General features: G+C 39.2%; 1 protein-coding gene across 1 annotated transcript in view; it reads right to left on the reverse strand.

Annotated features, from left to right (window-relative positions):
* Nucleotides 1-1,637: 1,637 nt before the first annotated feature.
* The window catches only part of LOC127580779 (troponin I, slow skeletal muscle-like), a 93,891-nt gene continuing 68,187 nt past the window's right edge, over nucleotides 1,638-27,341 (reverse strand). Inside the window, exons 2-9 of the mRNA XM_052034648.1 lie at nucleotides 23,046-23,109; nucleotides 17,529-17,555; nucleotides 14,100-14,141; nucleotides 13,103-13,234; nucleotides 8,479-8,568; nucleotides 3,742-3,918; nucleotides 2,902-3,005; nucleotides 1,638-1,865 (exon numbers count right to left, since the gene is read on the reverse strand). Of these exons, the coding sequence (XP_051890608.1) occupies nucleotides 1,862-1,865; nucleotides 2,902-3,005; nucleotides 3,742-3,918; nucleotides 8,479-8,568; nucleotides 13,103-13,234; nucleotides 14,100-14,108 (516 nt within the window). The 5' untranslated portion in view covers nucleotides 14,109-14,141; nucleotides 17,529-17,555; nucleotides 23,046-23,109 and the 3' untranslated portion in view covers nucleotides 1,638-1,861. The remainder of the gene's footprint in view (nucleotides 1,866-2,901; nucleotides 3,006-3,741; nucleotides 3,919-8,478; nucleotides 8,569-13,102; nucleotides 13,235-14,099; nucleotides 14,142-17,528; nucleotides 17,556-23,045; nucleotides 23,110-27,341) is intronic.

Raw genomic sequence — 27,341 nt, forward strand, 5'->3', positions numbered from 1 at the left:
ACAACATTTCACCTTTGATCATTTCAAAACACCTCAATTTGCTTTCCCCTCTTATCTTTCCTTAACCTTTCCTACCATAACCACTTCTCAACACACTTCCTCAGTCACCTGTTCAACTTCGCTACCAGCTGGTCGTTCCCTTCATTTCAATCACTTCCCCCATCTTCAACTCCAATCGCAGGTGAAAAGAGCTCATGACCTCTTCATCACTGAGAATCATAACCATGCAATTCATCTCACTCTCCTCCTATACCTACCTTCTCTCCTATGGCTAATTTCCTTGTGTGTCCACTCCCGAAGATCCTTCCCATTCCCTTACACCTGTACTTCCAACATAGCGATACGGTCCTAATGTGGGCAAATGTAATTAGTGCAGATGGACAAAAAGTTTTGCATGGATGTGTGAGCCAAAGGACTTGTTTCTGTGCTCTACAAACCCATCACTCTCTGACACTGTGACTATTACTCTATGAAATATCAGATGTCTAACCTTTGATTCTCTACCCACTGCTATTTCTGCTGCTCCGGATGTTCAACCATCCTCCAATTTTTGAGGAACCCTGGGACCTCATTAAAACAATCGCTATCTCTCCCCATAGCCACCAACACCCTACACTTTACTCACCCCCCCCCCCCCCCATCCTGCAACCCACCACCTCATACAGTCTTTACTCTGTTCCCTTAAGTCTAAGGAATACAGACTTGTAAGGGTATGGAAGACACCTGGTCTTGCCCCTCATTGTCAAGTCTGGCTGCATGACCAAGCCCTGCTCTCAATGTCAAAACTGTTCACTTTTCTAGGATCCTCTAGATTGCAAAGATAATGGTGATCCCAATGTTTACAGAGCTGTCTGGTTGACAGATTGATGAAGGAGCTGGACAGAGAGCAAAGAAAGTGACATGTTAAAACTGAAGTGCAGGTCAGAGCTGTTGCTGAAACCTAAAATTAAAAGGACAATGCTGGAAATGTCCATTAGGTCAGGCAGTATCTGTGGAAAGAGAAAAACTGAATTAATATTGGAAATGGATAACCCAGAGCAGGGGCTGGTCTATTCTGATACAAATAGGAAAAGTGAGTTATCTGAAATTATTGAATTGGATATTGAGTTCCAAAGGCTGCAACATACCCAGAAAGATGAGGTGCTAATCCTCAAGTTTATCTTGGGCTTCATTGGAACTGTGTAGGAGGCCACAGACTGATAGATCAGAATGGGATGGAGTGATGAACCTAATATTAGCTTCTGAAACCTTGAGCACTTTCTGATAATAACATGTTCTAACTCTCCAAATCTGTCTCCTCCATTTCTGAATACCTGAACACCCTTGAATTTAATTGTTTCATTAATGCCTTATTTTCAGCTGCCACAACCCAAACCTTTTTACCTCCCTACTCTCTACCTACTTCTTCAAGGAACTCAGGATAATCCCTCCCCAAATTCTGTTGGTTTGAAGCAGGTAGGAACCAGAGGACCCAAATATCTCAATGTTACCACATTAGCTAAACATTGCCACAAGTACAATCAAATATTGTCAATGTATTTACCTTCTCGCTAAATGACAGCCAGCTAAACAAATCAACCAAGATGAATTGAGAGGTTGATATTAACTTCTTCACCCAGGCAATGAGTTTAGTTTTATTTCATTTGAATTTACAGTTGATGCAGAAAACCGTAGTAGTTTGTCAATTAACTCATTTTACATTAATTGTCTGAAAATAGTATTCTTCATTGTCTTTCCTCCTGTGTAACCAATGTTTTCTTCAAGCAATTCTGGATCTCTTCAAAAGCAGGGAAATACAAGCATGTAAAGCTGGAGATAATGGGAATGGAGATACCATTGACTTGAACCTCGTGAAGCAAAATCATCTGAAAGGTATACATAATTAAAGTGCATCAGAAGAGAAAAGTTATTATGCAATTTCTAATGATCATTATTGATTACAAGGTCAATTATACTAGATTTTGACCTAAACTAATGTCAAGTGTCACTCTGCAGGAAACCAAAAGCTTCAGGACTCTCATAGGCTGTGGTCTATGGATCTCCATTGTCAGATCACTCTGACAGGGAAACTTCCTTTGTCCAGTCCCCATGCTGGAACTATCCCAGGCTGGGGTAATGCAGGTGTTTTGATCACTAAGGTGATGGAGTCGGAGGTGGGAGAGAACAATCTGCTTCTTGACACCAAGAAAAGTTTCTTCTTTAAAAAAAAATTTAAACATTTGTAATTGGTACCACAGGAGCAGCTGAAGACTTCTTAATGAAGCAAGGCCAACTCCTGCCCTACTCATTGGTAACCAATTTATCATAGAGTTCTTTCCATTGAATACAGCAGGGGGGACCCATTGTTGTATGTACTTAGAGCTAAACTGGTAGATTTTGCATGTCAGCTGTGGCTGAAATGTATGTAATGTGTGCCAAATGTAAGAAGGCAATTTAATGCATCAGGTTCCAGTAAGTTTGTATGACTTCGTGATAATATGTCCTGCATTTCAGTTCATGGCACATTATTCCCATTTTATTCTACTTTTCTTTTGATGGTCAAAAACAAACTACGTCAACAAGATTTGTAGTTTTACTGATGTTTATTTTTGGAAACAAAAGCATAAAAGAGAAAATAAAGATACACAATGCAATTCTTTGCACTCTTCTCAAATTGTACACAGCAAGGGATCCTGATCTCCCCCTTGTGATCTGTGCTTCAAAAAAAGATCATGATTGGTGCACTTTTACAACAACTGCAATCTCCCATCCAAAACTGGGTTGCACAATACACATGGGCACTGAGGCAAACATCAAAAGAGAAGTTCCAGGCTAAGTGCATGTTGCATACAATTCTGATATTCACGGTACTGGATAGAAAAGGTATGTGTGAAAGAAGAATAATGTCCTTTCCATACTTACTGTCCAGTTGGAGTTTTAGCAGCATCAAACATTTTCTTTCTGCCTTCCATTCCAGACATTGCTTCCACATTCTTACGCCAATCACTGACTCCAACTGGACGTTCCTAAGAGTGGGATACAACACCTGTCAACAGCAGTCTCTTTAATCATTAAGTAAACATATAAAATGAATTACTTCCTTCTTAACTTGCCCATTGTACCCAGTGAGGTACCACTGATTTTATATGACCTCGGGATTAAAGGCCGAAAAATATGGCCGTAAAAGAGAAAAACCTGCAATCATATAGCACCTTTCACAACTCAGGTCATCCAAAAGCACTTTACAACCAATGAAGTCATTCTGAAGTTTGGCTCCTGAGGGGTAAATGCATTGAACTTTTTTGAATACAGGTTAGCTCTGAGATTCATTAATATTATAAGCTGGGTTTGATCATGCTCTTAAGCTTAATTAAGGCACAAATTAATGAACTGATTTTAGTGATAAATATAAATATTGATATTACAATGGTGATTTTCTTTAATTGTCACATGTAATTATTTGGTTTTCAAAATGTATCACCTATATTTACCAGTGTACCAAGCATTACATGTAACAATAACAAAGAATTTGAATTTAAGTCCTAGTATTGACTCTTCAATTCCCCTCGAAATGGGTTTCTCAGTTTGGAGCAGGGTATTAATAATAGTTACCAATGCAGAGCATTCAATCATGGAAGGTAATGAAAGGATAGATGTGTGCCAGTTACCTATAAACTGCTAAACTGCTTTTGAAATGGCCACATAACTCCCTGCACTGAATTCACAGAGAGAATCTTCGCTGGTTGTCATTTGCTCTCATACCTTTTCTGAATCTTCCTTTTTGACTGACTTCAGGTTGGCTCTGAGATCCATGGATACTTTGTGCTTGGATCCCAGCAAGGCCCTCAACATAGCATCAGCAGAGACACGAACCCGGCGAAGGGTGGGGCGCTTAAACTTCCCTCTGAGATCCAAAACTTTCAGAGTCAGGTCCTGAATCTTAAAGGTTAGAAAGAGAAGTCAGACAGTTAAATCAGTCAAAAATGAATGCCACATTAGTCACTGCACTAGTTGGTCACATAATAACAAACAATTCAGTGGGTCAGGCAGTATTTGCAGAGGGAAATGAGTCAACATTTTGGATTGAGACCCTTCATCTCCGAGTCCCTCCAGCATTTTGTTTGCTGCTCCATATTCTAGCATCTGCAGTCTCTTGTGTCTCCATCATGAAAACCAACCTCCCCACCATAGTCTCTGTCTACATTTCTTGCTGCCTTGGAAAGGCAGACAACATAATCAAAGACCCCTCCCACCCTGGACATCCTCTCTTCTCCCCCCTTCCATCGGGCAGAAGATACAAAAGCTTGAAAGCACGCATTACCAAGCTCAAGGACAGTGTCCATCCTGTTGTTATAAGAATCTTGAACAGACTTCTTGTACATTGAAGCTGAACTCTTGACCTCATAATCTATCTCATCATGGCCTTTGCATCTTGTTGTCTATCTGCACTGCACCTTCTCTGTAACTGTAACTGTAACATTATACTCTGCATTCAGTTATTGTTTTTTCCTTGTACTACCTCAAGGTACTTAGAGTATGTTTTGAAATGATCTTAATGGATGGCTTACAAAACTAAGTTTTTCACCGTATCTCAGTACATGTGACAATAATAAACCAATACCAATACCACTATGGTCACAAAATAAATGCTTTGCATTTGTTAAAGCTTGTTACCCATCAGGACTTAAGTTTGACTATCTGAATTGATGGACCCAATAATAATCCAGAATAAAGAAGGAGTTGCTGGCAAAAATCTCAGTGGGTCAGGCAACATCTGAAAGGGAAATAGACAGTCGATGTTTTTGCTCCAGATTCCAACATCTGCAGTCTCTTGTGCCTCTGTAATCCAGAGTAGTCATAATGGGGGGGGGGGGGGGGGGGGCGGGGTTCATATTGGTACATCAAAATGTCTGATTCCAATGTGGATGCTTGTAATCATTTCATTTCTTGGTTTTGCACCTCCGGTGTGCATGATCATGCATCTGTATGACATAATCCCACTTGACTTTTCAAAAGAACCAATTTGAAGATGTGGTATAGAGTGAGTGGGAGCATAAAAAGACACTGAAACTTTTCATTGACACCTCACTTAACCATAACTGGAGAGATATGCCAATGAACAGAAAGCAGGTCATCTTCCTCAGTAACAAAAGGAAGCAACTTGCTGCAATCAACAAAAAGGTCATATCAAAGGTCACTGAGAAGGAAGTAAAGAGAAATACTGTACCTTGTACCTGTATCCAGTTGATCATGTGAATTAGTGGCCTAACTGGGTAACAAGATGCAAGTAACATTGTAAATTCATCTACATCCTGTAGTATTTAAGAGATTTCACCTTTTATCATAAGTGGTGTATATGTTCTGATCTTTATTTCACACTCTGTTGCCTTCAGCTTCTTTACCCAACCTTTTGGTGAGGAACTGAATAAATTCACAGGACTGCAGGCACAGTGTAATTGTTTACTCCAGGGGACTCTCCAAACTGGTTCAACAAGCTTCTCTGGCAATTGCTATAGCCCAGAGAGCAACTAATCACAAGACATTGTGCTTAAGCATGTGGTAACCTTAAAGCCACAGTCACCTGTTATCATCAATTCTAAGTACATTTCACACTCTTCTAAATGACCACCTAAAAGTTCAATCTAGTAACCGATTTTTTTCCGGCAATATGCAGTGCAAAAAAAAATTTGACCTGTATCTATTGTAGTTTAAAAGAATGAGGGGTGATGCTATTAAAACATATATGATCCTAAAGGGTGCATGACAGGGTAGATGTTGAGACATTTCCACGAGTAGGCAAATCTCAAATTGAGGGGACATAGTTACAAGATTAGGGATTACAAGTCATTTTAAACTGAGGTGTGTCGGAATTTCTTCTCACAAAGGGTGGAGAATCTCTGGAATTCTCTCTGTAGAGCATCTGGAGGCATTCAAAGAAGAAGTAGATAAATTTTTGAATGATCAAGGAGTTGAGGGACATGGGGATCTGGCATAGAAGGGTTAAGGCAGTTCAGCAGTGAATGGCAGGGCAGGCTTGAGGGGTGAGGCAGCCTGCACCTGCTTCTATTTTCTTGTATGTATTTGTATTCTTTTTTTTGGAGATAAATGAGAGAATGTCCATTTCTGAATCCATATTGTCATTGAGTAATACAGCAAGGAAACATGCCCCTGGGCCCAACATGACCTCACTGACTAAGATGCCCATCTAAGCTAGTCTCATTTGCCCATGTTTGGCTTTTGTCCCTCGAAACCTTTCTTATCAGTGCACCTGTCCAATTGTCTTTTAAATGTCATTATTGTACCTGCCACACTCACTTTCGCTGGTGGCTTGTTCCATATATGCACCACACTCTGCATGAAAAAGTTACCCCTCAAGTCCCTTTCAAATCTTTCCCCTCTTAGCTGAAACCTATGCCCTCTAGTTTTTGATTCCCTTTTCTTGGGAAAAAGACTGAGTGCATTCACCTTATCTATGCCCATCATGATTTTATACACCTCTATAAGATCATCCCTCAGTCTCCTATGCTCCAAGGAATAAAGTGTTAGCCTGCCAACATCTCCCTATAGCTCAGGCCATTGAGTCCTGGAAACAATCTCAAAAATGTTCTTTGCACTCTTTCCAGCTTAATGATGTATTTCCTATAACAGGGTGACCAAAACTGACACAATACCCCAGGTGCAGCCTCAACAACGTCCTGTACAACTACAACATGGTGTCCCAACTCCTGTACTCAGTGCCCTGACTGATGAAGGCCAGCATGCCAAATGCTTTCTTCACCACCTTGTCTATCTTGACTTTCAGGGAACAATGTATCTGGCTCCTAGATCCCTCTATTCTACAGCAATCCCTAGGGCCCTACCATTCACTGTGAATGTCCAACCCTGGTTTGACTTCCCAAAATGCAACACCTCACAATACTCCAGAAAAATACCTAGGATCCAAATGTTGCATGAGAACGCAGGGGATAATGTCATTCCACATGTAATGCTGGTTTTGTTCTATGAGTGAAACCCACACCATATTGTTCCAAAAGCAATGATGGTTGGTCATTCCTGGGACAACTTGCTCTTGTGTTGGGTGGGGGTGGGGAGTAGAGGTTCAGAACTTCTACTCCCCACCCCCACCCAACACATAGTCACTCCTCTGCTCATCACAGCTACCCAGCCCAACAACCCAAATTTGGCCACACATTGACTCCTGAGTGGCATACATTTTTGGACCTAAATCAAATTCCAGAGGTGCAGTGGGAGTGGCTATCATTATCATCAAGGCAGCATTTGACCAAATGTGTCATCAAGGAGCCTTGGTCAATGGGTTTCAAGGTAAACTCTCTAATGACTGGAATCATTCCTTGCACAAAGAAGATAGTTGTGATCATCCCTACCCCAGAACATTAAGGCAGGGTCCTAATCGCAACCATCTTCTGCTGCTTTATCAATGATCTTGCTGAAGTCCCATGGATAGAACTGGTGATACTTATGCACGTGACTGCATAATGTTCTACTCTGTGATTCCAGAGCAAATGAAACAATCCATTCCTGCTTGCAGAAAGATCGAGACAATATTCAAGCATGGGTTGATAAGTGGCAGGTAAGTTGGTGCCACAAAGTGCCAAGCAATGACCAACTCCTACAAGGGATATTCTTACCAGTTATTCTTGATATGCAATGTCATTATGATCTCCAAATCCCCCACTATCAACATCTTTATGCAGTAACTCACTTGGGCTAAAAGAGGAGCAGGTCATAAGCTGGATGCCCTTCTGTGAGTAACTCATCTCCTGACACCCCAAAATCTTTCCTTCTTCTAAGGGTACAAGTCATGATGGACTCCTGTCCACTTACCTGGTTGAACACACAAGAAGCTCAATGCTATCTGAGACAAAGCAGCCCACTTGATTGGACCCCATTAACAAACCTAAACGTTCATTCCTCCTACCACAAATAGAGAGTAGCTACCTTGTTTACCATCCACAAAATGTACTGTGGTTACTCACCTGTGCTACTCTGACAGCAGCTCCTAAATTTGCAACCTCTACTACCAAGAAAGACAAGGAAAGTAAGTGCATGGGGTCGCCACCATCTGCATGTTCTCTTCCAAGTCATTCAGCATTTTGACTTGGAAATGTATTGTCATTTCTTCATTATTACTGGGAGAACCTTCACCAGAAGGACTTGCAGTGGTTAAAGAAGGTAGCTTACCTTCTCAAGAGAGGGCAATAAAAGTTGGTCTTTTCAGTAATATCTGCATCCAAAAACATGAATCAATAAACAAAACTTTGAAATACTCTTCAATAAGGCATCAGTAACCATATGAGTACAGCCTTAAACTTGTACGCCAGAAAAGTAGACTCCAATGGGAGCTTGAAATAGCGATTCTGTTCATTTCTGTTCAGTTCAATGACTTCTTCACAGGTTCTCAGTTGTCTCTAAAGAGGAAACTGCAGCAGCACATTCTGTTTGAGGGCAGGAGAAGCAAACCCACCTCTGATTACATACCTCTCTCTTGTTATGTAACACTTTGGCTTCAATATCATATCGTTCTTCGTCCACTACATGTATTTTCTCATGAAGTTCACGGCACAGTTCCTGAGATATTGATGTTGTCAACATTAGTTTTGAAGCAAAATATAAAAATAAATGTAAAATTATTAATCTGTTTTCCATTTCAATGATAGGTTTATGCTTTCATTTATAAGAACCTCTAATTTATATGTGAATATTTTTCACAGTATGAGCATATTGGATTCAATCTGTGACTTGTCAAGTATAAAAGGGAAAAGAATGTCTAGGTTCTTTTCCCAGGAGAATTGGAAATTCAAAACAACATGAAAGCAGCTCCAATTTTGGTGTGTTCTTAATATTTTTCCATCATGTGTATCTGCTGGTATGTAGTATCTAATAATTTACCAGTTAATACAGTGGCTTGTGAAGGTAATCTCATAACCTCACTAAGTTCACCATTTGGATGCTCTCAACAAATAACACTGATAAACTTCCAATGAAATGGACTAAAAATAGAAAATGATGGAAATGCTCAGCAAGTCGGGCTGTTTCTCTCTTCATAGATGTTGTGGAAACTGCTGCTTGTTCCCAGCATTTTCTGTTTTTATTTCAGATTTCCAGTATCTCAGAGTTTTTTGTTTTTTGACTTTCCAGGTGGACCATTTATTCTCCTGATAGATAGCCTCACTTTGAGACAAACAACGGGCATCATGAAAGCCCTGATATTACTGCCTGGGCAGTCTCTCAGGATCAGCGATGATTTACTTCCACTCTGGTTTTGTGGATTCTCAGGTGGTTAATGAAACCCATGTGGAAACCACAGATGGGAGTGGTGGTGGCTGAAGGGGTACATGTGGGTAGTTGTGAGGTCATCTGCTCTTTCTGCCTCTTATACAGGGCCTCTGGGTGCTCCTGATACACAGACTCAAGGTTCTTAATACATCTCAAATTAGCACCACATATTTTGATCATTTACAATATGCAGGATATGATATGATCTTACCAAATAAATCTTTGCAGTATTATCACCATTCCCTCTGCATACCAGGCCTCCCATCTAAGAATCATTTGCAGTTTCTCATAATTGGTGAATAGACAAAAATAGATCATCTTACATCAAATTCTGCCTAAATTTGACCTGAAGTTCTTGAATGCTGATTCTGATGTTCTAACAGGCTAAGGATTCAGCATTACTTGAATGCAGAAAAGGGCACTTAGCCATACTAATGATCTAAAACTTCTACACAATTTAAAAAACTACCACCTGTTTTACATTCAATGCTATAGATTGGTGAGAAGTCTTTATATATCCCCTGCATTGAATGTTAAGTCGTGAAGATAGCCCATGCTATTCCTTCAATAATGAAGAAGGAAACAATATCCTGTTCTGATGAAAAACTACATTTACCTCATTTTCCAATAAAGATCAGTAAGGTCAACTGTCATAATTACTGAATTCAGATTAAGTAATGGCTGTTCAAGGTGACAACACACAGTGATGCCATTCTGTTGATACTAACAGCTTGCTAACAAGGAATATTCTGTCATGCAAAAAATGGCTTCCAATATTTATTGCTGAAATGGTGCTGTAATTCTAGTTTTAATCAAAGACTAAAAAAAACATTTTGTACTTTAATGGCAGCCATAATGAACTTGGAGTATCCAAAAGTGCTAAACTGCCTATTATTTACCATTGAACTGTAGCCTTTGCTGTAACAATGGTAAATGCAGCAGCTAATTGGCACTGTGACATCCAACTGTGAGATAATAATCAAATTATCTGTGTTTTTGTCAGTAGGTTTTCTTGGAAGAAGCAGAATACCTTGCTGCAAATATTCTGTTTGAAGGGAGGCAAGGAATTCTTTGGTGCCTGGAATAACATATTAAATGTGTGATGTTTGGGACATCCATTGCTACAAAATTCCATTCTGCACAAGTGTGAGCAATTGAACAAGACTTGCATGATTAACACACCAAAAGGCAATAAACCATTAAGAGGTATGATGGGGAAAGCAAGTAATTTGCAGCTTCAGTTTGCATTTGGGGGAAGACTGTGAGAATTTTGGGACTGACTGAGTGATGGACACTGCTGTATCTGTCAATCCACACATTGCTTGTCTCCATTGCCTCATGGAGTCCAATGGTAATGACCAGCCTTGCTGGCACTCCCCAGTCCGCCTCTCCAATCCTCCACAAGCAAACCAAGTGGCAAGATTAGAGTGTCATTCATTTCAATGAGGCTTCTGAGTCTCAAAATTGGGGAAGGTGAGTATATACTTTTAATTATTTTGCTCAGGTTTAATATTTTCATTAAATTGTTCTTGCTTTAGCGTGTTTTTAGTTAACTTTTTCTTTTTCAGGGTTACTTATGCCACCAAACAGTTTTAAATATCAGCGACATGTAAAAACTATGAAAAACCTTATAGGCTTTCAACAAAAGACAAAACACTGGCCCTGAGCTTTATTCACAGCCAAAGAGTGCTCGGGTTTTCCAATGAGCTGGTGTCAGCTGTGCACCACCTGAGACCAACTCCTCTAGACTAGTTCTGGCCATTGCCAAGGTATAGAGTGCCATCCAGGTCTGTCCCCAACATCCAGCCCAGGTAAACGCAGGTGAGTGGGGAGCAATACCAGGCGGTGGGGCAGGGGGGGGGGGGGGTGGATTGGTTCGGTAATATTCATCTCAGTAAGTGGTGCAACAATCAAAAGCTTCTGGTGATATGGTTATACGATGTTCCGATTTTAAAACAACATTTAAAACAACTTTCAAACCACTGTCCTTTTATCATTTAAATGCATAAAATCATGTAACTAGAAAGTGTCATCTTTATCACATGAATGTTATTTGTACAGGACCTCATCTGTGGTTTAAAATGGAGTTTGATTTTGACTTACGAACTCAATGATTTGCAGTTATTTTACATCTTAACATAATGAAGTGTTCCAGGATCGTCAATGTTGACACTAAGCTGAAAAAGGAGATATTAGGAAGAGTGACTAAAGAAAGTCCTTTCTGATGCCCAACAAGAAGTTCCTATATGGTTAGAAGAATTTGCTTATGCTGCTCATGGGACCAGTTACCACAATCCCCTTGGAAAAGTGTTTGCTTCTGTAGATACCCGTAAGGTTAGTATATATTACTTGGTCGACAGTGAACTGGTATTGATCACTGTTTTCTCAGCAGGTCTCATGGTAGGTCTTTTTAACCAAATTGTTACAGCCAAATGTTTTGGACCAGGATGCGTTCATCTTTGACATTGTTACCTTGTACATCAATGATTTGGATGATGGAATAAATGGTTGTGTGGCTAAGTTTGCGGATGACACCAAGATAAGTGGAGGAGTAGGGAGCATAGAGGAAATAGAAAGAATGCAGAGGGACCTAGACAGTTTAGGAGAATGGGCAAGGAAATGGCAGATGAGATTCAATGTTGAGAAATGTGCAGTTGTACACTTTGGAAGTAGAAATAAGCGGGTAGATTATTATCTAGAAGGAGAGAAGATTGATAGTGCGGTAGTACAAAGGGACTTGGGGGTACTCGTACAAGATACCTTAAAAGTTAACCACCAGGTTGGATCGGTGGTTAAGAAAGCGAATGCTATGTTGGCATTCATCTCGAGAGGTATAGTGTATAAAAGTAAGGAAGTGTTGATGAGGCTCTACGGGGCGCTAGTGAGGCCTCATTTGGAATACTGTGCGCAGTTTTGGGCCCCGCATCTTAGGAAGGATGTGCTGACGTTGGAGAGGGTTCAGAGGAGATTTACGAGAATGATTCCAGGAATGAAAGGGCTTAAGTATGATGAGCGTTTGTCGGCTCTTGGACTGTACTCGCTGGAGTACAGAAGGATGAGAGGGGACCTCGTAGCGACATTTAAAATGTTGACAGGTAAGGATAGAGTAGATGTGGCTAGGCTGTTTCCCTTGGTGGGCGTGTCCAGGACCAGAGGGCACAATCTTAGAATTAGAGGGTACAGTTTCAAGACAGAGATGAGGAGAAGTTTCTTTACCCAGAGGGTGGTGAAATTGTGGAACTCCTTGCCACGCACAGCAGTGGAGGCCAGATCAGTGGGGGTATTCAAGGAGGAGATAGACAGATATCTAAATAGTCAGGGTATCAAGGCATATGGGGATAAGGCTGGCAAATGGGATTAGAATAGTTTTTTTTTCTCTCTCTTTTTTCCCACCCCATTTCTTTTTCCCTTTTCCTTGGAGCAGACTCGATGGGCCGAATGGCCTGCTTCTGCTCCCTTATCTTGTGATCTTGTGATCTTGTGATCTTGTGATATCAGAAGGTGAAATCTTAAGATGTGATGAAAAGGAGGAGAAAGATGGAAAAGCTTAGAGAAGGAAGTGCATTGTTATTTGATGAAGGCTGAACCAACAACGATGAGACAAAGAAATCTGGGAAAGTGAATTAAGCTGGAATAAGAGGAACTCAGGTTTCCCTTTCTCATAGAGGCCTTTGTCCAGCCTGTTGAAACCAAATTAAAACTGAATCCACAAACTGCTGTCTGCACCCATTGATAGAATCCTCACAGTTTCAGTTTTGTTAGTTTATACAAAAATCATAATAAGCAATAGAAATCATTATATTTCAAAATAAAAGAATAAATGTACCTGCAGTTGACTAAAGGACAGGCCTGCCATCTTTACAGGTGGGACCCGTTCTCCAAGAAATCTTTCTTTTTCTTCACTTCTTTCCATCATTTCTTGCTCTAATTCTTCTTTCGCTTTTGCCAGCAACAAGCTCTAGAGGGCAAATGCAAGTTTGCTCATTTCCTGCCATGCCTTGAACATTAAATTCTTATTTTAATTATAAGCCACATTGAAAAATAAACAAAGATTGACCGCTGAAAGGAAAATTACTGTATTCTCTGAGAGAAAGCACACATTTAAAATGCTGTATTATTTTTATTGATGAAAATGTAGTGCAATTCTAGTGTAAAGGACTGAAACTCGGTGTGTAAGTCAAAAACCCCAGAGTTATACTCGTTCTAAAACATATGGAAAATTCTGATAGATTAGCTGCTAGTACAGTACATGTCACTGTTAAAGTGGGTACTTATGCAAATGTCAAGGACATTAAAAGTCATAGCTGCTATCAGAGATTTCATTATTTACAGCTGACTTAAATTAAGCCTGCAGGACATCATGATAAAGTTATCTGAACAGCTTGGTAATTCATAATTGGCTGAAACAGAGATTTTAAAGTGTTCAGAAATGTTATCAAAAAAGTTAGCTTCAGGTGAAATGAGTTGCAATCTGAAACATGGAACAAAGGAAGGTTTTGAGAAACCAGTTTTCAAGTTTCTCAAAACTATAGCCAGGAAAATCTTTTTACTACCGGGTGTCATCCCGCCTTTACCCAGAACATGCCCTTACTAATGAAGACCAAACATCAGCTGAAAAGAGAGGAAATGGCAGTGGTGCAAGTTCTTCAACTTTTGGCTATCCTTTAGCGAGACAAGATGAATTGTAAAGAATCTTATTTTTTGCACTATAACAGTCACCTCACTGAATGAAGCTTGAATGAAGACAAGCAGCCATGTGTGAAAATTGCTGAAGTACAGCTGTGGATAAATCAAATGAAAAGGTCAAATCTGCAGAAGCTTACCTTAAGCATGAGCTTGCGAGAAGCTGAAATCTTTGATTTTCTCTATGGAGGTATTGAAAGGAGGGTTAATTTCTTGGTCAATTCACTGCTCAACACTCTTTCCGTATTCTTATCAGATTTACTGAAGCCCTTTCATTGTGTTCCCTTATAATTTCTGTATATAACTAACATTTATTTACTTTCCTCTTTAATTTCTGATTTTTTTCATATAACTTTCTATGTTATTTTTCTTTCTCACTAATTGCCTTATAATATTCCATCCTTTCTTTGATTTGTTGCTTTCTTCCATCAATTGTCAGATGAACATTTAATGGCAATATCTTTTAAGATGGAGAGAGGTAGCTTGTATGTCTTTTGAATGTTAGGTCCCAGAGTAACATTCCAGTAAAAAGTTAATGGTGTAGTCAAATTTAAAAGAGCAGTGAGCTGGTATTTGTAACCGTCTTGCACCTCCAGATGGTGTTGACATTGAAAAATTGAGCTGTTTTTTAACTGACACAGGTTTAATTTGCATACAGAGAGGCTGGCTTGAGTAATAAACTCCCAGTGCTTTCAGTGCTACATTTGACTCTTATTCCAGCAGAGCTGCAGTCTCTTGGGTTTGCTGCTAGCATAACAGTGCAGAAAGTGGTAGAATCCCCTGGAACCTGAACTATAACTTGGTTGATATTAAGCTGAATCATTCACCAAATTATCTATAGGCATGCATTTTCCTGATGCCGAAATTGGCCTCAAATTTTGGAATGAGGAATTACACTTTGTACAGCCTGTAAACTTTATGGTTCTAAAATATTGTCCCACATTAGGATATTTATGAATGAGGATGATGATCAAACAGAATGCAAGACTTCTGGAAATACTGTCTTGAACAGCATATCATGGAAACCAGCCTCCCGTCCATGGACTCTGTCTATACTTGCCGCTGCCTCAGCAAAGTAGCCAGCACAATCAAAGACCCCACCAATCCCAGACATTCTCTCTTCTCCCCTCTCCCATCGGGCAGAAGATACAAATGCCTGAAAACATGTACCACCAGGCTCAAGGACAGCTTCTACCCCGCTGTTATAAGACTATTGAATGGTTCCCTAGTACAATAAGATGGACTTGAATTCACAATCTACCTTGTTATGACCTTGCACCTTATCGTTTACCTGCACTACACTTTCTCTGTAGCTGTTACACTTTATTCTACATTCTGTTATTGTTTTACCTTGTACTACTTCAATGAACTGTGTAATGAATTGATCTGTATGGATGGCATGCAAGGCAAGTTTTTCACTGTACCTCAGTACATATGACAATAATAAACCAATTCCAACTCCAAATCCAATCAAATTTCTGTCAGCTTTTGCTTTTCATATTTTCAAGAGTAAGAAATACATTTAAAATGAAACACTTTTTATTTCAATATTGAGTTTTCTAATTGTTTTAGTCTTTGTATCAATCCATAGCTCACTGTAGACCTCAGTTCATTTATTGTCTTTCAAAATATTTGTCAACACAGTTTAATTTTGTAATTGGAATAAGTGTTTGTTAATTCTGGTGCAAGTGGCACACACTCGCTTTCATTTCCAGCCATCTCTGAATATATCTGACATATAATTGATACCTCACCGATTTTTGCAACATCAGGAATTATGCGTCATCTTTACAAGTAGATAATAGATCAAGCAGATGATGGTTTAAGTCACAACTGAAAGAAAAAATGTTTCAGTATACCTTCTTTTCCTGAATGGATGATCATTAATGGATAAAAAAATCTACTCTACATTCAGTCTGGTTGTAATAAAATTGATACTTTAGTCAGGAAGGTATTGCCCCATGAAGTAACATGTGCTGTGGATAAAGGGCGATACATTTGATAAGGTGTGACATCAGAGGTTATTGCGGAAAGTGTAGGTGGTAACAAAATACCGCGGAAAGAAGAAAGGCTGATTAATGGGAAACAGAGAGTGGACATAAATAGGTCTTTTTCTGGTTGGCAAGATGGAACAAATGATGTGCCATAGGGATCAGTGCTGAGACTTCAACTTTTTACAATTCATATGAAAGATCTAGATGAAGGGATTGAAGGTTTAGTTGCTGATGATGCAAAGATAGGCAAGAAAGAAAGAGGGCACAAGGAGATGACAAAATTAGGTAAATGGTTAAAGTGAGTGGGGAAAGGGAGAAAGGTCTGGCAAATGGAGTACAATGTGGAAAGATGTGAAATTGTTCATTTTGGCATGAAAAATAACACAAAAAATATATTATTTAAATGGTGACAGATTGCAAAGCTGTGAAGTGCAGAGTAGTCAAGTTATCCTAGTGCATGCTTCTTTTATGTGGGTCATTTGTGAGGCCACATCTGGAGTCCTTATTTAAGGAAAGATCTTAACGACTCAGAGAATGTTTATTTGACCAGTACCTGGAATGGATGAGTTATCTTATAAGGAAATATTGTACAGGTGAAGCTTGTTACTGCTGGAGTGAGAGGTGACTTGTTTGAAACACTTAAGATCTTGAATGGATGGATGTTGAGTGAATGATTCATTTTGCTATTAAACATAGAATAAAGGACTAGTGTTTAAGAATGAGATTTTTCCTTTCACAGGGTCATGAGTGTTTGGAACTTCCTCAAAGGATTGTGGAAGCAGAGTCTTTAAATATTTTTAAAGCAGTAGTAGATAAATATGTGATAAGGAATTGGGTGCAAGGTTTATGTAGGTTGATGGCAATGCAGGTTTGAGATTACAGTCTGATTAGCAATGATCTTATTAAATGGCAGGGCAGGTTTGAGGAGCAAAATGGCTTACTCCTATTTCTAATGTGTATGTATGTAAGTACTAGTACTAAGGATAGGTCAATGATTACTGATCAGAACGTCATACAAAAAGAACAAATAAATCTTTCTTCCAATATTTGTGTTATCATAAACAAATTTGTCACATGCGTCTGTGCAGATGAAAAATTAATAATCCTGACAAGTGTTGTAATCACTGTAAAACAAACCCATCTTAAAATTTAAAAAAATTCTCTCATTAGAATATATAAATTAGGTGACAGGTTGGCTATAACTAACATGCACATTGTCATAATATAATGTGCAAATCCTCTTCCTTTTTATTGTTATATTTTTTCTACACAATAATCAGAAATTCAACATATTATACAGCAAATAATAGTCCATTGATTTGTTTTTGTTAATGTTCATTAGAAAGGTTTAATCTTCTGAATTACACACAACAGATCAGTACCAAATTGTAAGGTGTGTGAAACAGCAAAATGCAGGGGAGGGGAAAGGATTAAATGAATGCAAAGTTTCAAAAGAAGCAAGTAGCCTTACCTCTCCACTGTATAAATAATAATGAAGAAAAGACACAAGTGTTATTGTAAGTAACAAAGATCAGAATTTTTATCAGTTATTATTGTCACCTTAATTATACTTACACATTTTCAGGCATTTTGATGGAGGGGCTGGAATAAAGAAAGAAGGATTTAAGACCTTGTCAGGTTGCTGGTAATTGCGTGATGCACATGTTCAAATAAAAGCTGATAAAAGGCACTCAGCTAAAACAGACGCAAATCTGTGATGACTTTATATGGTTTGGAACCTTACATTTTAGATAAGGAGTAAATGTCACTGAAGTGTCTGCACACCAACACCTAAAGCAGATTGAGGTACATAAGTTCTTTATTATCTCACAGACTTTCAATAGAATTAGCAGCTAGAATTTAGCATGATCATTACTAAACAATTCCAATAAATAGTAGACTGTAGAGATGCAGAAAATTTCAAATCTAAGCAATTATCATGAGATGAACCTTTTGAAAGAGAATTCTGGATTTTGGCTGGATCACAATTAAATCCCTTACTGCAATACTTAAAATTCAACAAGTAACAGAATCAACTAAAACATTTCCAGCCAAATATATTGGTGTTATGTCATTCAACAATTTGATTTAGTACAGTTCCCAATAAGTCACAGAACAAACTGTTTATAGACTGGTGCAAGCTGTGATCCCATTTAATAATGGAGCAGTCTCAAGGGAGTGGAGGGCCTATTTTTGTAGCTATCCTCTTAAAGTGGGCAAGAATGAGTAAAGTAGTGAGACAAAGGATAATAAGAGAAAGTAATCATATCAAAGAAATGAGAAGAGAATGGGAGAAATAAATATGATAACAGACAAGGAATGGTAAACAACAGAAAGTACAAAAAGAGGGCAGGGTTAGATTAGAGACATATCTGAGTTTCTGCTTTGCCATTTGTAACTTCAAAGGAGATCCATCCATGAATAATAACTCTTTGCCTACCCAACAGATTTAGAAGGCATTACTATTGATCCTCAGCTTCCTCATCGGGAGACCACAGTCAGGACGGATCGGTGATAACGTCTCGTTCTCGCTGACAATCAACACAGGCGCAGCTCAAGGATGCGTGTTTAGCCCACTGCTCTACACTCATGACTGTGTGGCTAAGCACAGCTCAAACGCCATCCATAGATTCGCAGATGACACAACTGTTGTTGGTAAAATCTCAGATGGCGACAAGGAGTACAGGAGTGAGGTAGATCAGCTGGTTGAGTGGTGTCACAACAACAACCTTGCACTCAACGTCAGCAAGACCAAGGAACTGATTGAGGACTTCAGGAAGGGGAAGTCGGGAGAGCATGCACCAGTCCTCATTGAGGGGTCAGTAGTGGAAAGGGTGAGAAGCTTTATGTTCCTGGGTGTCAACATTTCTGATGATCTGTCCTGGGCCCAACACATTGATGCAATCATGAAGAAGGCACGCCAGTGGCTCTACTTCATTAGGAGTTTGAGGAGATTTGGTCTGTCAACAAAGACTCTTGCAAATTTCTATAGATGTACAGTGGAGAGCATTCTGACTGGTTGCATCACTGCCTGGTACGGAGGCCCCAACGCACAGTATTGTAAGAGGCTGCAGAGGGTTGTAGAGTTAGCCAGCTCCATCACAGGCACAACCCTCCCCATCATCGAGGACATCTTCAGGAGGCGGTGCCTCAAGAAGGTAGAATCCATCACTAAAGATCCTCGCCATCCGGGACATGCCCTCTTCTCATTACTACCTTCAGGGAGGAGGTATAGGAGCCTAAAGACCCACACTCAACATTTCAGAAACACCTTTTTCTCCTCTGCCATCAGAATTCTGAAAGGTCCATGAACCCAGGAACACTACTTCATTATTCCTTTTATTTTGTACTATAATTTATAGTAAAACTGTAATTTATAGTGATTTTTATGTCTTTGTACTGTACTGCTGCTGCAAAACAACAAAATTTCTTGTCATAAGATGGTGATAATAAATTCTGATTCTGATCCTGATTCTGACAGAATTGCTGAAGATAATTCTTTGAAAACACTAAATATTTAAATCACTGATTTCTCAGATGGAAATACGTTGCATTATATATGTACAAAATGGGACAATGCAAGCAAAATTAGAGTTATAGAGATGTTACAGCTTAACATTAGAACATAACTTAATGTACACAACTTAAGCTGGCTGAGAACAATTCGTAGCTATGCTCTGTGGGAGACATTGATGGTGACACTGGAGAGAAAATGATTGCTTCTGTTCTGAAGGTGTGGGTATTCAGGTCAGTTTGGTTCTCAAATTCAAATTCTTGGCACCAATATAGTACAGGTGTCGGCAAGAGACCAGTGTGTCATCACTGGAATGATGCAGAACCAGTAGGACCAAGTTATTCTGCCAGCTTTACCAGTTAAAAGAAGTTGTCCTCACAATATGCCAATTATTTTTTATAAACAGAAAGTCAGTTATCTTTCAATTGTAGAAAAAAAAATTACAATTGAAGTTTGACCAATTCCAGGAATCGTCAAAGGCACAATTGAATACTGAACATTTGGGAAAGTCAAATGGTATGAGAGAAAACCAATCAGAAGACTGACACAGGAAACCAGAGCTGACAAATTTCATTTCTGAAACTAAAAGCAACTGCAACAACTCATCAAGGTTTCTTCAACAACATTTCCCAAGTTTTTGATCTCAATCACCTATAACAAGTTTAGCAACTGTATAAGAGCGCTATCATCTTCAAATTTCCCTTCCAGCCACACTACGCTGGCTTGAAAACATACCACTGTTTGAATTCTGAGGCTCCATATCTAACAGCATTGTGCAAATCCCATCAACACAAAGACAATAGCAATTCCAAAGTGTCTCACCAATTCTAAGAAAAATTAGGAATGAGATGCTTATGATTCTGCATACTGTTAATAAATAAAGAATCCTTCAACTTCAGTTTCAGTTTGACCCATAAATGTTTGGAAGGTATATAATTTATGATGGAATGTTTGTATAAACTGAATGAGAACTAATAAGTTCTACATTTGTGAATATACAATGTCATTTTTGATACACGAACAGGCATATCCAGACACAAATTATTCATTAAAAATTAAAATCAGTCAGATTGACACTATTTTAGATTTCAGTCTGCAACTCATCTCAAATTTTAGTAAATGTTTATCTTTTTAAGGCTTACAATATCCAATCAAATTCAACACACCACCTGGAAATCAAAAAATGAACTGCAGATACTGGAAATCAAAAACAAAAATTGAAGATGTTAGAAACACTCAACCGGTCAGGTCACACCTGTAGAAAGAGAAACTGAGTTATTGTTTCGGGCACAAGGCGGTTTGAGATCAGGCTTAGTGTGAATCCATGTATCCAAGTAAAGTAGAAAATGCCCAGGGCCAAAATGTCAAAATCTTTGTCTATGTTGGACAAAAACCATTAGTTTATAATTGACAAGGCTAACAACAATACAGGTTGAGATTAGATTTATTACTATTAAGAATTTAAACATCAAATATTGTCCATTTGCTTTATGATATTAATCCTTCAGGACCAGAGGCAATTATATTTAAAATTCTCACCATGATGGAATTCTCAACTTCCTGAGCAAGAGATCATGTATATATTGTGCTTTCCTAATCTTTTCCTTGCATTAACTGATTTCTTTAAATATATCTTTTAAATCTTGTGAAATATTAAAAGGTAAATTGCTTTTACACTGCACACTTCAATAAAGTCAACTTATTCCAGGCAAACTAAGTAAAAAACAGAGCTACTAAAACTTGTAGTACAACTCCGTTTGTTCAATGGAGTCAATGATCTTGATTGAAAAGTGCAACAAAGTGTTTTTTTCTCACCATTTGATTTAATCTTAAAGTTTTTGATTAACTTCTGGTGCTTAAAGGTGTTTTAAAATAAATATATTATTTATTTTTTTAGCAATTTTTTTAATTACTTAATTTTTTTTTAAACTGGATTTAAATGTGGCTGGTCATCAAATACCTGGAAAAAGCAATTCAGAGGCCTTTGACAGTAGTTTTCAAAAAGCCAGCGTGGGCATTCTGGGACACAGTTTCAGGCTTCACTGCCTGAGGGTTTGTTGCTGTTTTAGCTCACGGGATGGACATGGTCGCAAAAAATAATTGCTGCGATAGGAGTAGTATGATTAGTAAATGCAAGCAGTAAGCTAGACCAGGAGCAATCTTGCCAACTATTTACAAAACTGTTAAAAGGCTGTCCCTTGGTAATAAATGGGTTCCAGTTTCCTTGTGCCCTGCAGAATCCAAGAGGCCATTTAATAGTTTTCCTAATAACACAAGGCTTGCAATATAACATCAGAAGCGAGCATATCTGAGCTGATGCCTGACAGGTCTGAGTTCTATGACAGTGTCCCCTCCCATCGCGAGTCGTTCTCATCACATTACTGCACATATCATGAGATTAAGTACAGGAATTCGAAGTGACAAGGTAAAAATTATCAAGTTTTCATATTTTGCACATTGATTTTTCTCTTGATGTTCCCTACATCTCCCCATGAGTGAGGTTGCATGCAAGAGGGTTGCATAAAATTGAATTCTGCCCCCAGTTGGCTGTGGGGACCCCATCCTTTCATCTGCATTCCGAGGTTATCTCCAGTTCCATTTTGTCTACAGGTGCAGGAGATGAATGCCTAGAAATCAGTCCCATTTGCACATAAAAGTTGCAGAAACATTGTCTGTGCTAACTTTAATGTGATTGTGCCTATTTCTGGTTACACTGGACATGTATAGGTAAAATTGATTTTTGCTTGGGTGTCATTTTTCAGGCATCATTTGTGCATATGGTGACATTATCAACACATGCAATGCTCATTTCTTTATTAATGACTGAAATTGGTGTAAAATATACAACCCATGACCTGACTTTTCAACCTTAGTTTCCTAGCACATCCCAAAAAATGTGTTGATTATTGGGTTAATTGGCCACTGTAAATTGCCCCAAGTGCATAGGTGAGTAGTAGAATCTGGGGAGATCTGATGGAAATGTGGTGAGAATAAAGTGGGATTAGTATAGGATCAGTGTAAGTGTGTGCCTGATGGTTGGTACAGGCTCAGTGGGCTGAAGGGCCTGTTTCCCTGTTGTTTGACTCTTTACTCAGTAACTCCAGGACAAGTATCTGTGGACGGCAGCCTCTGGTTCTCTGTCCCTCCCTTGTGTTTGGCACCCCCTTTTCCTTGCCAGAAGGAATGGAGAAACCTATATGTGAGTAAATGAAGGACATTTGTTAATGACACTTATCTGCAAAGTGTGTTGTTGTGAGGAGTGATGTAAACTTCAAAAAGTAGGTTGGGGGTTGGAGTAACATGCAGGTGAATGTGATTTCTTTGTTGTCAATAAACTGCTACTTCACTGAATCCAGGAATAGAGGAATCATTTTCTGATGCTCACTCTGTGACACTAGTTGACTTCTTCGTGTCACCAGTTAGCTTCTTCTTTCTGTCAGATGAGAATATGATTCTACTGTGAATCCTTGTAGCTCATAATATAATATCCTGCAGGGAGCCACTAAATTTGAGTTTGTCAGGAGTCTATTTTCTGACCACCTTACGTCATGCACTCAATGCAGAATTCATCACATTACCTGCTTGCTATATGCCTTTAAATTGTGAAGCTGAAGTTGAGTTTGTCATCATCACATCTACTCACTATAATTGGGAAATCCAGAAAAATATGTTAATTCTATGACTGGGTTAATGAAACTTTGTCAAAAGCATTGTAGGAAATGTTAGGCCTCCTCTATCACCAGTCTTCCCACCTACTATAACACACCCCTCTGTTCCTCACCACCACCACCACCAACCCTCCACCCGTGCCCCCCCCACCACACACACACACACACACACACACACACACACACACACACACACACACACACACACACACACACACACTTTATTCCTGATAGGTGGACAGTTAACATTCAGCCTCTATTTTTCTTGGTGTTAGGATTCTACTGGAAGCTCCATTTACACAGTAATGACCCCACACTGAAAAATGCACCAGGATCACGGCAAGTTCGGGCAACAGGCAGAATTGCTGCCTAGTCCTTACCCAGGTGGAGAAGTTAAACCAGGCCACATGCTCTTGCAGAGGAAATATACAAGAGGAGACATGATTTAAGAGCAATGACAAACACCTATTCAGTAACACGTCCCCCACTTGCAAGTTGTTTTCAAGTGTGATGGTGTGTGGAAACATTTACTGTTGAAAAATAGCGTGTATAGGAGAAGATATACCAGTTTTAATCACACACCATCTAATTTGTTTATCTTGTAACCTCAATATTAATGGCCAGTTGCGGAAATAACCAAAGTCATTTCAAATATGTTTTCACGATGGTGTTTATGAAGAAATCATGCTATTTTGCAAAACAGGCTGACTCATCCTGCCCAATTTCAATGGTTTTACCTGCTGTTTCTTTTTGCATTTGAGCCACTTTAGAAGAAAGGTTTTCATGCAACTTTACTGTTTTGCTGCTCTTGAATAGTGAAAAAAGAGATATTGCACAGAGAGGCTGTATAAAGGAAGAGGAAGTACAGGATAAATTTCCCTCCGCAGTCAGTTGTACAAAATATCATTGACCTGAGATGTTATCTCTGTTTCTCCCTCTCCACAGATGCAGCCTGACTTGTTGAGCACTTCCAGCATTTTTGGATTTCCCTTCAGTTGAACAGATATTTACCCATTCTGCATGAAGAAAGTCTCCACCTGAAGAACAAAGACTGCATCTGAAATTAACCAATATATTTCTACCTTTTCATCAAAATGACGCAATATTTTCTTCATATACAATTTGTAAGGGTCTTTTGTATTGTATTAAGGGAAAGCTTGGACTTAAGGTGACACCACAGTCATATAACTATACAATGTCTTAGACACCCCTTAAAACTTCTCTCTTTCAGCAACCTAGTGGTCATTTGCTTTATCTTCTGATATGGCTTAGTGGCAGTTATATTACTTGCTAAAGCTGGTGCAATGTGCCATGGGATTTTTTTTGACACATTAAAGGTGTTATGTAAGTTGTCATTATGAGAGTCAGAGAGTAATACAGCATGGAAACAGGCCCTTCAGCCCAACTCTCCATGTTGACTAAGATGTCTATCTAAGCTAGTTCTATTTGCCCGCATTTGGCCCATATCCCTCTAAACCTTTCCTATCCATGTACCTGTCCAAATGTCTTTTAAAAATGTTCTCATTGTACCTGCCTCAACCACTTCCTTTGGCAGCTCATTCCATATACGCACCACCCTCTGCGTGAAGAAGTTATCCCTCAGGTCCCTTTCAAATCTTTCCCCTCTCATCTTAAACCTATGCCCTTTAGTTTTTGATTTCCCTTCCCTGGGAAAAAGACTGACTGCATTCACCCTACCTATGCCTCTCATGATCTTGTACACCACACTAAGATCACCCTTCAGTCTCCTACATTGTCATTATTCTATTAAAAAAACAAGCTTTGATTTCTACTTTCCCAGCAATGGGGAGACATGATTATGCACCATCATCACACAATGTGGGCAGTGTATCAAAACAAAACCCTACTATGCATCTGGCTCTGTGAATTGTGAAGAAAAACTCTTGGTCAGAGATTGGGCAGGGGAATGTTTTAGAAGTGAGGGTCAGGTCCAAAAGGATGGCAGTCATGTCTGGAACTTTTTTTCAACTCACGTGTCCCCAGGAATATCAACGTTGGAAAAATCTGACCACAGGGGTCAATTGGCACCAGTAAGGATTGCCATGCTATCTCAGCCTGAGACTGGCCTTTGTACACCCCAAAAGTCTGTCAGCAGTGGTGCCTTGACATTGGATAATGCCTTTCAATGGAGAAATTTAATTCAATACTTCTGGACATAAGTCACAGTTGAATCCCTGATGTGATTTCTTTTCAGAGTATTGCAGGGGAACTTGAACCATGTTGTCCTGAGTACAACCATCCTTAGTCACTGTAAGGCAACCAGTTTTACTACAATAGGACTGGATTGGTAGCTCCATTACTTACCTTGTATCCTTTGCATCGACCAACTCAACCACCCCCTGCTCTACCCCCACGTCCTTTGATCTCACTCCCAAACCACAAGCTTCAAGATCACCCAAGTCTCAGTCCCCAAACACCCAATTTGCCATGCTGCACCAACCCAAGCATTTACTAAAATCAAAACCGCTGAACCATTGATTACTCCACATACAAAATGCCTATTTTACTATTCTCTCACCCCCCATCATAATTGTCCCAAAAGGTGGTCTTCCCATTCCTACACCCACCCATCCCCTCATCCCCACCCCTGCCACCATCCAAACTACTGGTTTCCTGATTTCCTAGGAACCACTATCAAACACCCAACATCCCTACCATACCTATCATGGACAGGTCCAAAATATGCTCTCCAAATTGTTAGGATGTTCTACTATTTCATGGTTTATCACTCAAAATATTTCATTAGCTACAACCTATTAAGTAACAAGTGTAAAAATAAGAAATATGTTGTTTTTTTTCATTATTGGAAATAAATAATAATTTGAAATAATAATATGAATACTAATATTATTAACATTATCACCAAAACCGAATAATATGAAAACAATAATATAACCTGGCTTGGAAGTTGATGTGTATGCACACATATTAAGAAATAAAAGTATGCAGCTCAGCAGTAATTTAGCTTGTATTTATTATTAACAGGTTTAGCCACAAAATATATTCAGAACTGAAATCTCCAGTTTAATATTGTTATTAATTTGATATTCGCTATGCTTGCCATTTCCAAGTTATGGAAGAAACTTCTTACCTCAGACTGCAAATGGACTTTACTGCTGGGTGCAAGAGGAGAATCAGAGAAGAGTAGAAGAGGACAAGAGTTTTTAATCCTCAACAGCTCTCAGAGCTGCACTCAACTGGTCAATAAAAATAGCTCCTCTACATTTTCACTCAGCCTACCCAACAACCAATAAGAAAAATGTAAAATTTTTAACTCATTTGACCGGTCAAGGATGCCTGTTGAGAAACATCAGTCATGTTATTTTGGAGGCAGATCTGACAACCATTTGCTGCCTGGGGCTTGTGTTGACAAGAGCACTACTCTGCTTACATAGAAATCCGATCACTGGTGACACCAGCCCTTATATTTAAATGAGCACTGAAGCTGGTTTCAGTGCAATAAAAGAGATAACACACCATTGAAGTCAAACAACTCCACAGCTGACCATTCTACTAATATACAATTACTGATGACCAATTATTTATCAGCTAAATAAAGTCTTGATAAATTTGTAGAAAATTGCCCTTGTCTAGAATGATGCAGACACAGGCTCTAGTAACTGCTTGGCTCACAGTCCCACCACGTGAGACTTCAGTTCCACAAGGGTCCACTTTTATAGCCAAAATTATACAGGCTTTTGTAAGACTGGGTTCAGGCACTTGTTGTCTATGGGCCTGGGGAGGCAGGGAGGCATTGAGCCTCACCATTTGGGTGTTGGGAGGTAGGATGGTGGTTGGAGGGTGGTTGGTGGTTAGTGCTGAGGGAGGAACAGAACAGCACACTTTTGGAGAAGTGGGGAAGCTGAAGGCATGTATGAGGGAGGGTATGTCAGAAAGTTGGAGGATCAGGGGAGATGGAGGTTGCCAAAGTGTAGGGGGTGCAAGGGAATTGGAAATTAGCGTAAAATAGGATTATAGAATAGTTATGACTGAGAAGAAGGCCTTTCAGCCCATTGTGTCTGTCTCAGTCAAAGAATAACTGTCCATTTTAGTCTCACCTTCAAGCATTAGGTCTGTATCCCTGCAGGTCATGAGTCTTCAAGTGAACATCTAGGTATTTACTAAATGAGATGAAGGTTTCTGATCCTGCCGTTCTATCAAACAATGAAGTCAAGACCCTGTTGG

This window comes from Pristis pectinata, chromosome 20, assembly GCF_009764475.1.
Source record: "Pristis pectinata isolate sPriPec2 chromosome 20, sPriPec2.1.pri, whole genome shotgun sequence".
Lineage (NCBI taxonomy): Eukaryota > Metazoa > Chordata > Chondrichthyes > Rhinopristiformes > Pristidae > Pristis > Pristis pectinata.